At 41.4% G+C, this 15131-nt stretch overlaps 1 protein-coding gene across 13 annotated transcripts in view; it reads left to right on the top strand.

The window, feature by feature from the left end:
• Window positions 1–15131, top strand: part of abi2a (abl-interactor 2a) — a 163290-nt gene that overhangs the window by 56060 nt on the left and 92099 nt on the right. For all 13 annotated transcript variants that reach the window (XM_073046692.1, XM_073046695.1, XM_073046696.1 and 10 more), the window contains exon 2: window positions 11898–12065. In XM_073046692.1, coding sequence (XP_072902793.1) covers window positions 11898–12065 — 168 coding nt within the window. The remainder of the gene's footprint in view (window positions 1–11897; window positions 12066–15131) is intronic.

Raw genomic sequence — 15131 nt, 5'->3', positions numbered from 1 at the left:
CTCATTCTTCTATGCTCCAAGGTGCTTTATGTCAGATGGTTATTCACGCTTGGTGCATTGTTATTTGAAAGGAATTGGATAAAATATGAAAAGATAAACAAGAATATTGAATATCTCTAAAAGGACTAGAGACACCTGGTTTGATAAGCTGTACCTGTCAGTCTTTTTTTTAAAAAAAGTTCTCTGATGCTATTATTACAGTTTAATGTAAGGATGCAAAAATCACCTAATATTTTCAGTGACACATTTGTAGGGAAAAATGTGGAGGGAACAGTGTAAGCTTCAAAACAATTGGTGTCCAAATAGATATTGACAAGTTGTTATACACCACATGCATGGTACTATCATTATAAAATAGTGGGACTACTGGCTGTAGCAATGTCACTGAGGTGGATGTGGGGTTTGTTGCTGAGCTATGGTATTAGTAGGTATATCATCATTTAATGCCAGGACAGAGTACAGATGGATATGGAAAAGCTTAGGTGCAATTATATATGAATGAGGATTGATTCATTGATCAGAGTTGAAGAACCTTTGAGGATGGAAACTATATTCAGCAATTGGCTTTTAAAGCCCCCAGCCCTCAGTAATCCTATGAGAATCTGAAAAATTTCCAAAATGCTACTAGAAATGGAGAAAAAATAGTATTTTGAATAATTTTTTCACCTGGAACATCAAATTAAATGTTTTCCCCCTTCTGGAAGAGTAAGCTAAAATAAATACGTTGACAAAAACAGTAGATGGTAATTGCAGACACAAGGTTAAAGGGCTGATTTGCGCTATCTAACCTCCTAGACAAGAGCCAGGCATTTCACCAATGTATGGGAAATTAGTGAATAAATCAAATACTGTGTTGATGGCTAAGATTGTTATTGGGCATCTATTTAATACAAAAGATAAAGTACTTGAAATTGAAGAATTGGAATATGATAAATAAGTAACACACTTCTATTGTTTTGTGCTTGTCACTATATTGTTTATTTATTATTACCATACATAGTGCTGAGATTCATGTGAGTGAGGAATTTCATTCCACCCTGGTATATATGGCGATAAATTAATCTGAATCTGAAATGAAACTAACATACAGCCTCAAAATCAAATTTAGATAAACCTAGGGTGCACACTGAGCTTCATGATGGTGTATGGTGGCTACATTCATTCCCTGCAGTCACACCAGACTCCATTTTGTTCTTTAGAGTCATCCAGAGGATGCAAAAAAGATGACAAAAACATTCTATAGATTCTTTAATCCTTCACAGATATCCAGCAATTTCGCTGATCTTATGGATGCTTTTGATAATGGACAAAATTTCTGTGAACTGCTTGAGGTTTTATGTTTTATCCTGCGCTTCTGTAGGAATTTTCTTCCATAAGACTTTAAACAATAGTTGCAGAGGGAAAGGGACGTTATAGAATTGCAGCTGTGGAAAGTGGTCTAGTTGAATCAATGAGGTGAAGCCAGTGGGTGAAGTGAATTAGAACCCAGATATCTAGTCCAGGTAAAGGGTCTCAATTGGAACTGCCATCTGTCCTTTTTCTGCCGTAGGTTCTATCTGACCCACTGAAATCTTCCAGTGGGTCAGGTAAAATATCTGAAGTTCCGACCACCATTTGTTTGTTGCTCCATATTGTAGGATCTGGAGATTCCTGTGTTGCCCATTCCAAAGGATTTTCTATGTAAACCTTTCTGGCAAATCCTGATGTAGCAACTAATGATATAAGGAATGGTTACAGTGTGAACTCCCAGATCAATTTCATTTATCCGATTGGTTTGAGAGAAGTTGTTCAAGGGAAAGGATGGTAGGGTAAAAGAACCACGGTGTACAAAGTATGTAGAAAATCTAGTTAAGAAGAAAAGAAAAGCTTATGAAAAGTTCAAGAAACTAGGTCATCTGAGAATAGAACCAATCAGAAGCGAGAGAGGAAACGTGCATAGTGCTGGAGGAGTTAGCGGAGGTACTTAATGAATACCTTGCTTCTGTATTCACCAGTGAAATAGACCTTGGCAATTGTGGGGATGACTTACACTGGACTGAAACGCTTGAATGTATAGATATTAAGAAAGAGGATGTGTTAGAGCTATTGAAAGGTAAGTTAGATAAGTCACCGGGACCAAACAAGAGTACTCCAGAGGGAGGAGATTGCTGAGCCTCTTGTGGTGATCTTTGCATCATCAGTGGGGACAGGAATAGTTCTAGAGGATTGGAGGGTTGCAAGTGTTCAATTGTTCAAGAAAGGAAGTAGAGATAACCCAGGGATTTACAGACCAGTGAGTCTTACTTCAGTGGTGGGCAAGTTGTTGGAGAAGATCCTGAGAGGCAGGACTTATGAGCATTTGGAAAGACATAATCTGTTTAGGGATAGTCAGCATGGCTTTGACAAGGGCAGGTTGTGCCTTATGGCCCTGATTGAATTCTTTGAGGGAGTAGTGTATATAGTGTATATAGATTTCATGAAGGCATTTGATAGGGTTCCCCATGCAAGGCTTAAGGGAAGTACAGTTCCCATACCAGGCATTGATGCAGCCAGTCAGGATGCTCTCAGTTGTGCCCCTGTAGTAAGTTCTCAGGATTTGGGGGCCCACACCAAACTTCCTCAACTGTCTGAGGTGAAAGAGATGCTGTTGTGCCTTTTTCACCACACAGCTAGTGTGTATAAACCAGGTGAGGTCCTCGATGAGGTGGATGCTGAGGAAATTAAAGCTGTTCACCCTCTCAACCACAGATCCATTGATGTCAATAGGGGTTAGCCTATCTCCATTCCTCCTGTAATCCACAACCAGCTCCTTTGTTTTTGCGACATTGAGAGAGAGGTTGTTTTCTTGACACCACTGTGTCAGAGAGATGACTTCTTCCCTGTAGGCCACTTTGTTATTGTTTGAGATTTGGCCAATCAATGTAATGTCGTCGTCAAATTTAATTAGGTTAGAGCTGTGGGTGGCAACACAGTCATGGGTATAAGGAGTAAAGGAGGGGACTTAGGCCTGAGGAGCTCCTGTGTTGAGAGTCAGAGGGGTGGAAGTGAGGAAGCCCATTCTTACCACCTGCTGGGGATCTGACAGGAAGTCCAGGATCCAGCTGCACAAGGCAGGGTCAAGGCCGAAGTCTCTGAGCTTCTTGTCGAGCCTGGAGGGAATTATGGTGTTGAATGCTGAACTGTAGTCCAAGAACAGCATTCTCACATAAGCATCCTTCTTCTCCAGGATGTGTAAGGACGGTATGTAGAGCTATGGCTATTGCATCATCTGTCGATCAGTTGTGTCGTAGGCGAATTATAGGAGGTCCAGCTTGGGTGGTAGCATGCTGCAGATGTAATCCTTGACCAGCCTCTCAAAGCATTTGTGTATTATTGAAGTGAGTGTGACAGGACACCAGTTGTACAGGCATGTTACCTTGGTCTTTTTTGGTACAGGGACAATGGTGGATAATTTGAAGCAGGAGAGATTTCTACACTGGGAGAGGGAGAAATTAAAAATGTCAGTGAACACACCTTCCCGTTGTGCTGCGCACATCCTGAGTACTCACCCTGGGATGTCGTTCAATCCCGCAACTTTGCAACTGTCCACCCATTGGAAACATCTGCGTACCTCAGCCTCAGAGATGATCAGGTTGCAGGTTGAGGCGGTGGCTTTCCTCAGAGGCTCAGAGTTAGTGACATTGAACTGAGCATAAAAGCGATTGAGCTCATCTGGGAGAAAGGCTGCGATGTTGACGGTATCACTACATTTGGCTTTGAAGTCTGCATGAGTATGCAACCCTCGCCACAAGTCATGTGTACTGTTTCTTGTGAATCTTGAGTCAATCTTTTTCCTGTATTGTTGTTTCACAGCCTTGATAGCTTTGCACAGATCGTAGCTGCTTTTCTTGAGTTCCTAATGATTGCCGGCAGCGTAAGCTGTGTCGCGCAATGGCAGCGTAAGCTGTGTCGCGCAATAAGTGCTGCTCGCACGGAACTATTGACCCGGAGTTTCTGGTTCAGGGAGACCTTGACCGACTTCTGGGGGACAACATCGTTGATGCACTTCCAGATGAAGCATGTGACTCCATCAGTGAACTTAAGACAACCTCATCATGAAAGACATTCCAGTTGATGTCATTGAAGTAGTCCTGCAGCATGGAGACCGATTAGTCAGACCAGCAGTGGACGGTTTTAACTGTAGCCACTTCTTGTTTCAGCTTTTGCCTGTATGTCGGCAAGAGCAGGATTGAAGAGTGATCTGTTTTCCAAAAGCTGGGCGAAGGAGAGCTTTGTAAGTGTTGCGGAAGGGAATGTCTCATGCTACAGAGAGCTTGTACCTTTACTTTAATCTCTCCAACATCACTGGACATCTTTATACCACAACTAAGGTTGTGGGAGGTAGAGGAACTGATGTAGGATTGCTTCTAATCAGAGGACTGGGCCGTGTTCAAGACGTGGATCTGAATGAATACACAACAGTTGTCAAGGACTTTAATGAAACATTTATAGACAAATGAGCCCCCACAGTCATTCAGAGTCTTCCCAAACAGAAGCCCTGGATGAACCACAAGATCTGCAATCTGCTGAGGGCCAGATCAGAGGCATTCAAGTCCTGCGACCAAGAAAGTCACAAGCAGTCCAGGTGCTATCTCTGGAAAGCCATCTCATGGGCAAAGTGGCAATTCTGGGCTAAAGTTAAATCAATGAAGGATACTTGATGGTTGTGACAGGGCTTGAATGCTATCACCTCTTACAAAACATCAGAAACAAAGGGGCTTCGCTTCCAGATGAGTTCAATGCCTTCCATGCTCACTTTTCCATCAAAACATGGAGGACCATCACCAACTCCCACAGCCCACAATGATCATGTCATTTCAGTCTGAGGCCATTGTGTGAGCCTCCTTCAGGAAGGTAAATCCACAGAAAGCATCCTATTCAAACAAGGTACCTAGCCAAGTATTAAAGACCTTTGCTGATCAACTGGCTGGAATGGTCACTGATTTCTTTAACCTCTCACTTTGGGAATCTGAGGTACTTATCTGCTTCAAGCAGGCTTCAATTACAGTTGACCCTCCTTATCCGCAAGTTCCACATGTGCGAATTCAACCAACCGCGAATTGAGAAAACCCAGAAGTGCTCTTCCAAGCACTCATTGTTAGAGCAATGTTGGCCTCGCGTCTTGTTCATTCGCTACTTTGTTACTGTGAAAAAGTGGCTCCTAAAAAGCAATTACGTGGTCAAAGCAATTCCTCAAAGGCTAAGAGGGAGTGTAAAGTGCTATGTCTCGCCGAGAAAGTAGAATATTGGATCTTTTGAAAAGTGGCAAATTCGTTGAAGTGTTAGTGCTGCCCCTACAACAGCAAAAATGTTGTGTCTGGTTCGAGATAAAGTGCTTGCGAAGACTGAGAAAGCATTAAGTGTGTAGCTAGAGGACATGTTCCAGAAGCATATCCCTATCGATGGCCAAATTATTATTAAATTATATGTGAAAATTATATGGTGGCCAAATTATACATGTAACCTGCCTCAATGACTATCGTCCAGTAGCACTTACATCCACTGTGATAAAATGCTTTGAGAGGCTGATGAAACATATCAGCTCCTGCCTGAGAAGTGACTTGGATCTGCTCCAATTTACCAACCGGCACAAGTTGTAGCAGATGCCATCTCATTGATTCTTCATTTGTCCCTGGAACATCTGGACAGCAAAGATGCATACATCAGGATGCTCTTTATCAACTACCAATGCTATCATCCTGTCAAAACTAATCAATAATCTTCAAGACCTCGGCCTCAATACCTCCTTGTGACATGGATCCTCTGTTTCCTCACTTGCAAACCCCAGTCAACTCATATTGGCAACAACATCTCCCACAATTTCCACCAGCACATATGCACCAAAGGCTCTGTGATGAGCCCCCGCCGTACTTGCTGTACACTTACGACTGTGTGGCTAAGCACGGCTACAAAGCCGTATTTAAATTGCTGATGACACCACTTTTGTAGGCCAAATCAAAGATGGAGTTGAATCCACAAAGAGGAGGGAAATTGAAAATCTTGCTGAGTGGTGCCACAGCAACAGCCTCTAACTCAATGTCAAGGAGCTGATATTAAACTTCAGGTGGAGGAAACCAAAGGTCTCTGAGCCAGTCCTCATCAGGGGATCAGAGGGGGAGAAGGTCAGCAACAGTAAATTCCTTGGTGTTGCTTCAGAGGGTCTATCCTGAGCCCAGCACATAAGTGGCATTATGAAGATAACACATCAGTGCCTCTACTTTCTTCAAAGATTCTGCTTGTATTTTAAAACTTTGACAGACTTCTATAGATTGTGGTGGAAAGTATATTGACTGGCTGCATCACAGCCTGGTATGGAAACACCAATGCCCTTGAATAGAAAATCCTACAAAAAGTAGTGGATATGGTCCAGTCCATCACGGGTAAAGCTCTCCCCACCTTTGGGCACATGTACATTAAGCATTGTTGCAGGAAAGCAGCATCCATCATCAGGAACAACACCACCCAGGATATGCTCTCTTCTCACTGCTGCCATCAGGAAGGCGGTGCAGGAGCCTCAGGACTCACACCACCAGGTTTAGAAACAGTGATTACCCCTCAACTATCAGACTCTTGAACCAAAGGAGATAACTTCAGTCTACTTCACTTGCCCCATCACTGAAATGCTCCAGCCTTTGAGCTCACTTTCAGGATCTCTTCATCTCAGGTTCTTGATATTTATTGCTTATATATTATTATTTATTTTCTTATTTGCACACTAGTTTGAACCTAACTTTCAGCTACCTTTGTTAACTCTAAATAAAACTATCCTCATATTGTCTTGGTCTGCAACCTTCCATTGTTCACTAACCTTTGTGAGCTGTTGCTGAATTCCAATTTGTACTAAATTTTGATTGCTCACCAATTTGTACTAAATTTTGATTGCTCAGTGAGTAGCATTGTCTACCAACACTGTATGTTCTGTGTAAATGCAACACTACACACAGTGGCCACTTTATTAGATACACCTAAACACTGGCTCATTAATGAAACTATCTAATCAGTCAATCATGTACAGCAACTCAGTGCAGAAAAGTATGCAAGATGCAGCTGCAACTTTCCGAATCTACCTTCAAGCATCTTTGTGCTGTATATAATTAAAAAATCAGAGGATTTGCCATAAAAGTCACTGACGTTGTGAATAACTCCACCAATGTCATGCATTTGTACATTTAGATTTCCCACCCCACAAGTGTGTGGAGGATAGAGATGGAGCGTTTGGGGGGGATAGTAAAGAGATGAAACTTCCATATGTAATTATCTCTTGAAGGTCAGTTTTCAATTTGTGCCTCAGGCAGATGTGATAACCATTACATTGCACAGCTCATTTGCTTCAGTTTAAAATGTATGAATGATTCACAACCACTCTGCTCAAGAATTCTTACTGTGCATCCCTTCACACTGAGCTCCCAATAGGATTCCATGTAAAATGTCAACCTGCAAAACAAACCAAAGCTGAGAGGGGGGCAGGTGAAAGCCAGGTGCAGTTACTCTGCCAGCTGGCAATACTGTACAACTGAACTCTGATGTCAATGGGAGGGTTGCAAGAAAGCAAACAGAGACAATGATATGTTGAATATTAGCCTCTTGGTTAGTTAATTAATATTTTTGGCAAGGATACACATATACCCCAGTTTCAGGTTCAACTGCAAAGGGTAGCGAACCAAATCAACATTTTATATACTCAAATGTTACTCCGTTGTAACAGTTTTGAAATAGAAACATAGAAATCTACAGCATATTATAGGCCCTTCAGCCCACAATGTTGTGCTGACTCTCAAAACTGCCTAAAATTTTGCTACCACATAGCCCTCTGTTTTTCTAAGCTCCATGTACATATCTAAGAATCTCTTAAAAGACCCTATTGTACCTGCCTGTACCACCTTTGCTGGCGATGCATTCCATGCACCCACCACTCTCTGTGAAAAGCTTACCTCTGACGTCTCCCTTGTACCTACATCCAAGCACCTTAAAGCTATGCCCCCTTGTGTTAACCATTACAGCCCTGGGGAAAAGCCTTTGGCTATCCACATGATCAGTGCCTCTCATCATCCGAAGAACTTTCTTTAGGGGCACAATTGAGAGCATCCTGACTGGCTGCATCACTGCCTGGTTACAGGAACTGTATTTCCCGAAACACATGACTCTGCAGAGAGTGGTGCGGACAGCCCAGCGCATCTGTAGATGTGAACTTTTCACTATTCGGGACACTTACAAATACAGCTATGTAAAAAGGGCCTGAAGGATCATTGGGGACCCGAGTCACACCAACCACAAACTATTCCAGCTGCTACCATCTGGAAAACGGTACCACAGCATAAAAGCCAGGACCAACAGGCTCCGGGACAGCTTCTTCCACCAGGCCATCAGACTGATTAACACACTAATTTGAGTGTATTTCTATGTTACTTTGACTGTTCTACAGTATTTATTATAAATTACTATGATTGTGCATTGCACATTTAAGCAGAGACGTAACGTAAAGGTTCTTACTCCTCACATATATGAAGGATGTAAGAAATAAGTTAATTCCCTCAGCAAGTGTGTATGTTGACTGTATCACTGCATCTATGTAAAACTATATCAACATTGCCTTGAAACACACAGAATAATTTAGGTATGCTAATTTATGATTGCTTAATTTAGATTACTTTGAATAATTTACTTGGCTAAATTAAGCTTGTTCTTTAACCATCTCACTAACCAATAAACCAATCTAACATTATTGTTGACCTTATCTGATTCAAACTCCCTATCTTTTGCAACTGAAAAGCAACATTTGCAAAGTCAAGAGCTTTTCCTCTACACAGAAGCAAAGTGAGGGGTTTGAACACCAGAATGACCACATTAATGGTTCACTCAATTCTTTTTCTGTGCTTTATTTGGTTCTGGTAAATTCTGTGGTTGAAGGAAAATAAAAATTTCAATTTCTTCTTTACATTGCTCTACTGCTGTATCAACTTCAAGTCTGCCTGTAACAGTACTGTGGTTCTTTTGTCAACCAATAACAATGGTTCGGACTAAAGATGGCAAATTGTGAATGTGAATACAGCAGATTATGCCACTCTCTGGTTAACATAGATATCTTAAAAAGTTGCTGATTGATCAAAAATAATAAATTGACCATTTTTTTCGTAGAAGGAACCTGAAACTCCTGCCAGATGTGACCTTCACAAAATGCCAGTGCAACACTGTTCCCTCTAATCTTGCAACCCACTCAATTGTAAAATTATATTCCCAAAATCATTGCTGTGAATAAAGTTGCCAACAGGGCAGTTGTGGCAATGTTATCCACACTTTAAGAACAAAAACATTTCTGCAGCCAGCCTGTAATGCTAAGCATTAATTTTCTTGTATCTCATTCTCTGCTGTTTTTGGATGTATTTACTTTGCAAACCATATTAATTTCACTTCTTATACATTCAACTTTACCTCAATATGTAGTCATTCTGACATCATTTGAATTGTGAGTCAGTCTGACTGCGCATGAAATGACTGTTACTTGCAAACTGTACTATTCTTTGAGTGCTGTTTATAAAACCAATTTACAGCTCACATTGTGTGTTGGTCCATGTGCCATCTCTGCTGAAGCGAATCACACTGTAATGTCACTTTAAATACTGATTCCATTTCCATCTGAAAAGCATTGGTCTCTGTTCAGTCCCATCAATGGAGTAGAAGCATTCCAAGGCATCACTGAACAAACAAGTAATGCACACTGTATTGTATGGATCTCTTTCTTTTAGAGCAATCCTCCCTCTCTCTCCCCTCTTGTCCCCCCTCACCCTCTCCCCCTACCAATAAGGTTGTTCAAACTAACTTTCTAACTAGTCCATAATTTAACAATTGAACTGTCACCATTTCAAGACATCCATTCTTTTGTTGCCTTAAGACCTAATTCTTTCAGTATTTTTCCGCTCAGTCTCTTGCCATCCATAAACCTGAATGAAATCTGTGGATGTTGTGTATTTGGATTTTCAGAAGGTCTTTGACAAGGTGCTGCACATGAGACTGCTAAACAAGAGCACAGGATATTACAGAAAAGATACTAGCATGAATAGAGCATTGGCAGATTGGCAGGAAACAAAGAGCGGGAATAAAGGAATCCTTTTCTGATTGGCTGTTAGTGACTAGTGGTGTTCTACAAGGGTCTGTGTTGCAACCACTTCTTTATACGTACTGTGTGTAGCCTCCGTGCCCCCAGTTGACCCCCTTTCGCCTTGGGTAAACCACCGTCACCCTGCCAGTAGTGCAGTACTTCGGTGTAATGCCCTCCCAATACATGCTCACAATACAAATACCAGACAATACCCAAAAGCAAGTAAATAATTGCAACTTTATAGTGATTTCTTAGTGATGGTTTAGTAGAAACAGATAACCTAAAGGCGCCAAAGTAATAATCAGTTTGTCAGTTTGTGCACATATTTTAATACATTGGAGCTCACGCCTCCGGTTCCTTCCACAACGACCTTCCGAGCCTTCAGCCACTGTTCAAACCGCCGACGTCCAGTATCCATCGCTCTGGAACCGCTGCCTGCTCCACACAAGTCCATCTTTCTCGCTGTCCTTCCGAAAAAGACCACAAACTCCCGCTCGGCTTACACAGACAAGGTAGCATAACAATTCTCCATTGGTTATTTTTCCCCTTATCAGAGCCATAACCCAAACATACAAGACACAGAATCCCATTACAGCATTACAGTGAAACCATTTCATCATAAAATACAGAGAAGCCATTTTGTTAGCCTAAACAGTTAACACCACTGTTACTGGTACTGAGAACCTTACATGTGTTAACGATTTGGATGTTGAAGTTGATGGCTTTGTGGCTAAATCTTCAGATGATACAAAGATGGTTGGTGGGTCAGGTAGTCTTGAAGCAAAGAGGCTGCAGAAGGGGAGTGGGTAAAGAGGTGGCAAATGGAATACAGTGTCAGGAAGGGTATGCTCATGCATTAAAAGCATAGACTGTTTTCTAAACAGGGAGAAAATTCAGGAATCCAAGGGAAAAAGGGATTTTAGAGTCCTCATGCAGGATTCCCTAAAGGTTTTTTTGCAGATTAAATTGGTGGTAAGGAAGGTGAATGCAATGTCAGCATTCATTTCAAGAGGATTAGAATACAAAAGCAAGGATGTAATACCGAGGCTGTATATTTCACTGGTCAGACCTCACTTGGAGTACTGTGAGCAATTTGGGCCCCGTATTTATGAAAGGATGTGCTGACGTTGGAGAGAGTTTGCTGTACTATGAAAAATTATTTTATTTGCCCATTTCAAAAGCCGGCATCAGTTAAAAATTACCATATCTACTTAATAAATCCTAATTTTCAGTATTTGAAATACAGATATTCTGCTATCATACATGTTTCTGTAACATGGATACAATGTGATTAAAGAATAAGGAATGCTGTTATGCAGGGAAAACTGGTCATAACATGATTTTATTAAGGAACTAGGGGACCACTGTGGGAAATGAGAATCAGAAAAAGAACTGTTTACATATAACCTGTCCACTGATCAATTAGCATTGTCTCAAGAATGCATACTGCTAGTTTCACCAACGAGACTACTGGAAACTGACAAGCAATTTCTTCTATTGATACTACCTATGCAAGGATACTCCATGAAACAATGTAAGATACAGACTTCACATGTAAAGGCATATCTTTTAATAAAAACATTTATTTTTGAAAATCGTAGAGGAAAATAGGTTATTGTAAGTCTGAAACACTGTACTCCACCCTTTTTTCCCCCATCAACACAATTGATATTAAAACAAAATTAACTGTAATGTGAAGTTTCATAGGAATGGAATTATTGTATTGTAATATAACTACCAGTATACCTGTGTAACACAATTAATCTGTTAATACTTTTTAAAGGCAGCAGATAAACAGCGAGCTCTGGAAGAAACCAAAGCCTACACAACCCAGTCCTTAGCAAGTGTGGCCTACTTGATCAACACATTGGCGAATAATGTGCTCCAGATGCTGGACATTCAGGCGTCCCAGCTCAGACGCATGGAATCATCAATCAACCATATTTCACAGGTAGGCTCTTTCGCTCACTTTCATGATCCTCTGATTTCATTGGTGGACTTTTATATGATGGAATAGTAACATTATTTTAGACTTCAATCTATTTCTCCATTTAAGAGAGTATTTTTCCTAATCTTCTCTTTTCTTGCAGCCTTATTTTTCTCTCCTTTTCACCTTCCTTAGTAGGGTACATTCTCTTCAGTTTTTAGGTAACTCAGAATAGTAATTAAGTAGTTTACGTGTGAGCATGGTTGTAACAGAACATAGAAATTTACAGTACATTACAGGCCCTTTGGCCCACAATGTTGTGCCAACCATGTAACCTACTCTAGAGACTGCCTAGAATTTCCCTAGTGCATAGCTCTGTTTTTCTAAGCTCCATGTACTTATCTAAGAGGCTCTATTATATCTGCTTCCACTGCCGCAGCCAGCAGTGCATTCCACATACCCACCACTCTGTGTGGAAAAACTTACCCCTGACATCCCCTGGTTACCTATTTCCAAGCACCTTAAAACTATACCCCCTTGTGTTAGCCAGTTCGCTGGGAAAAAGCCTCTGGCTAGCCACACGATCAATGCCCCTCATCATCTAATACACCTCTATCAGGTCACTTCTCATCCATCCTCTGTCACTCCAACAAGAAAAAGCCAAGTACACTCAACCTATTCTCATAAGCTATGCCCTCCAATCCAGGCAACATCCTTGCAAATCTCCTCTGCACTCTCTGTATAGTATCCATAACCTTCCTGTAGTGAGGTGACCAGAACTGAACACAGCACTCCAAGTGCGGTCTCACCAAGGTCTTGCATAGCTGTAACATTACCTCACAGCTCTTGAACTCAATCCCATGATTGATGTATGCCAACACACCCATACGCCTTCTTAACAACACTGTCAACCTGCGCAGCAGCTTTGAGTGTCCTATCGACACAGACCCCAAGATCTCTTAGACCCTCCACATACCCAAGGGTCTTACCATTTGTATTATATTCTGTTTTCAAATTGGACTAACAAAAAAAACCACTTCACACTTATCTGGGTTGAAGTCCATCTGCCACTTACTTCTCAGCCCATTTCTACATCCTATTGATGTCTGGCTGTAACCTCTGCAACCTTCCAGACTATCCACAACACCCCGAACCTTTGTGTCATCAGCAAACTTACTAACCCACCCTTCTACTTCTTCATCCAGGTTATTTATAAAAATCAAAAAGAGGAGGGTTCCCAGAACCCTCCATGGATGTGGGTGGCCTGCGGAACACCACTGGCCACTGACATCCATGGAGAATACGAATCATCTACAACAACCCTTTGTCTTCTGTGGACAAGCCAATTCTGGATCCACAAAGCAAGATCTCCTTGAATCCCATGCCTCCTTACTTTCTGAAGGAGCCTGGCATGGGGTACCTTATCAAATGCCTTACTGAAATCCATATACACTACATCCACTGCTCTACCTTCATCAATGTGCTTTGTTACTTCCTCAAAGAATTCAGTCAAGCCTATAAGGCACAATCTTCCCTTGACAAATCCATGCTGATTATCCCTAATCAGATTATGTCTCGAAATGCTCATAAATCTTACCTCACAGGATCTTCTCCATCAGCTTGCCCACCCTGAAGTCAGACTCACTGGTCTATAATTTCCTTGGTTATCTCTACTCCCTTTCTTGAACAAGAGAACAACATTTCCAACCTTCCAATCCTCCGTACTCCCCCAGCCCCTATTGATGATGCAATGATCATTGCAAGAGGTTCAGCAATCTGCTCCCTTGCTTTCCATGTAGCCCAGTCCCAGTGACTTATCTAATTTAATGTTTTTCAAAAGCTCCAGCACGTCCTCTTTCTTAATGTCCATACACAAGCATTTCAGTCCACTGTAAGTCATCCCCACAATTGCCAAGGTCTTTTTCCCTGGTGAATACTGAAGCAAGGTATTCATTAAGTACCTCCTCCCAACTCCATGCACATGTTTCCACTATTGCATTTAATTGGCTCATCCTCTTGCTCTTCACATACTTGCAGAATCCCTTGGTGTTTTCCTTAATCCCTGCTCACCATGGCCTTCTCATGGCCCCTTCTGGCTTTCCTAATTCCGTTCTTAAGCTCCTTCTTAGCAACCTTGTAATTTTCTGGAGCTCTAACAGTACTTAGTTTCTTGAACCTTTTGTGAGCTTTTCTTCTTAACTAGACTTTTTATGTACTTTGTACACCATGGTTCTTTAACTCTACCATCCTTTCCCTGCCTCAATGGAACATACCAATGCAGAACTCCATGCAATTGGTCCTTGAACATGTCCACAATATTCTTTGTAACCTTGACATAGTGCTTTTGTACTTCAACATTGGCTTTTCTGTCATGTTCTGTTCTTGCCAGATTGCCTTGTGTAACATTTCTGTCAAGGCCAGCCTGTCCTTTCTCACTTATTCAACACTTTGTTAGCTTGTACTATTCCACTCTATGTTCTACCGCAATGCATCTAGACCAAGAATCAGAAAACTATTTGTGGGCCCATAGGGTGTTATCGAGTTCTGAAGAGGTTAATGTCCTTTATCTTGTCAGGACATACAATGACTACAAAAGATATCTCCCAGAGTGTGAGCATGAATTTAGATAGACTGAAGGGAGCTCTCTTTCCTGCTGCAGAATGACACATTATGGTTCTGCACTATTACTTTATGCTAGATGGAAATATTCTGAGTAGATAAATAGTAAATTTCTCTCTGCATTGTGGGGGAAAAAATTGCTCCCAGAGATGCAACATATAGGAAGCACAATGACGCAATAGGTTGTGCCAGTGCCTTGCAGCTCCTTGACCTGCACAGCTTTCTCATCTCAGGTTGACATTTTTCCTGTTATCCTGTGGGTTTCTTTTGGGTGCTCTGATTCCTCCCAAACATTCCTCCCAACTAACAGTAGGTTAATTGAGTAGAGCTGATAGGTACACATGAGAGAATAGGTTTGAATAAAGTAAGGGATTGATGTGATTGTTCTGAGAACCAACACGAATTCTGAGGCATATATGTCTGTTGCAAGAAAATGTGAAATGTTCCCTCTGTTTTTCTAATCAAATTCTC

This window comes from Hemitrygon akajei, chromosome 5 (genome assembly GCF_048418815.1).
Source record: "Hemitrygon akajei chromosome 5, sHemAka1.3, whole genome shotgun sequence".
Lineage (NCBI taxonomy): Eukaryota > Metazoa > Chordata > Chondrichthyes > Myliobatiformes > Dasyatidae > Hemitrygon > Hemitrygon akajei.
This window is presented reverse-complemented; position numbering and strand designations above follow the sequence as displayed.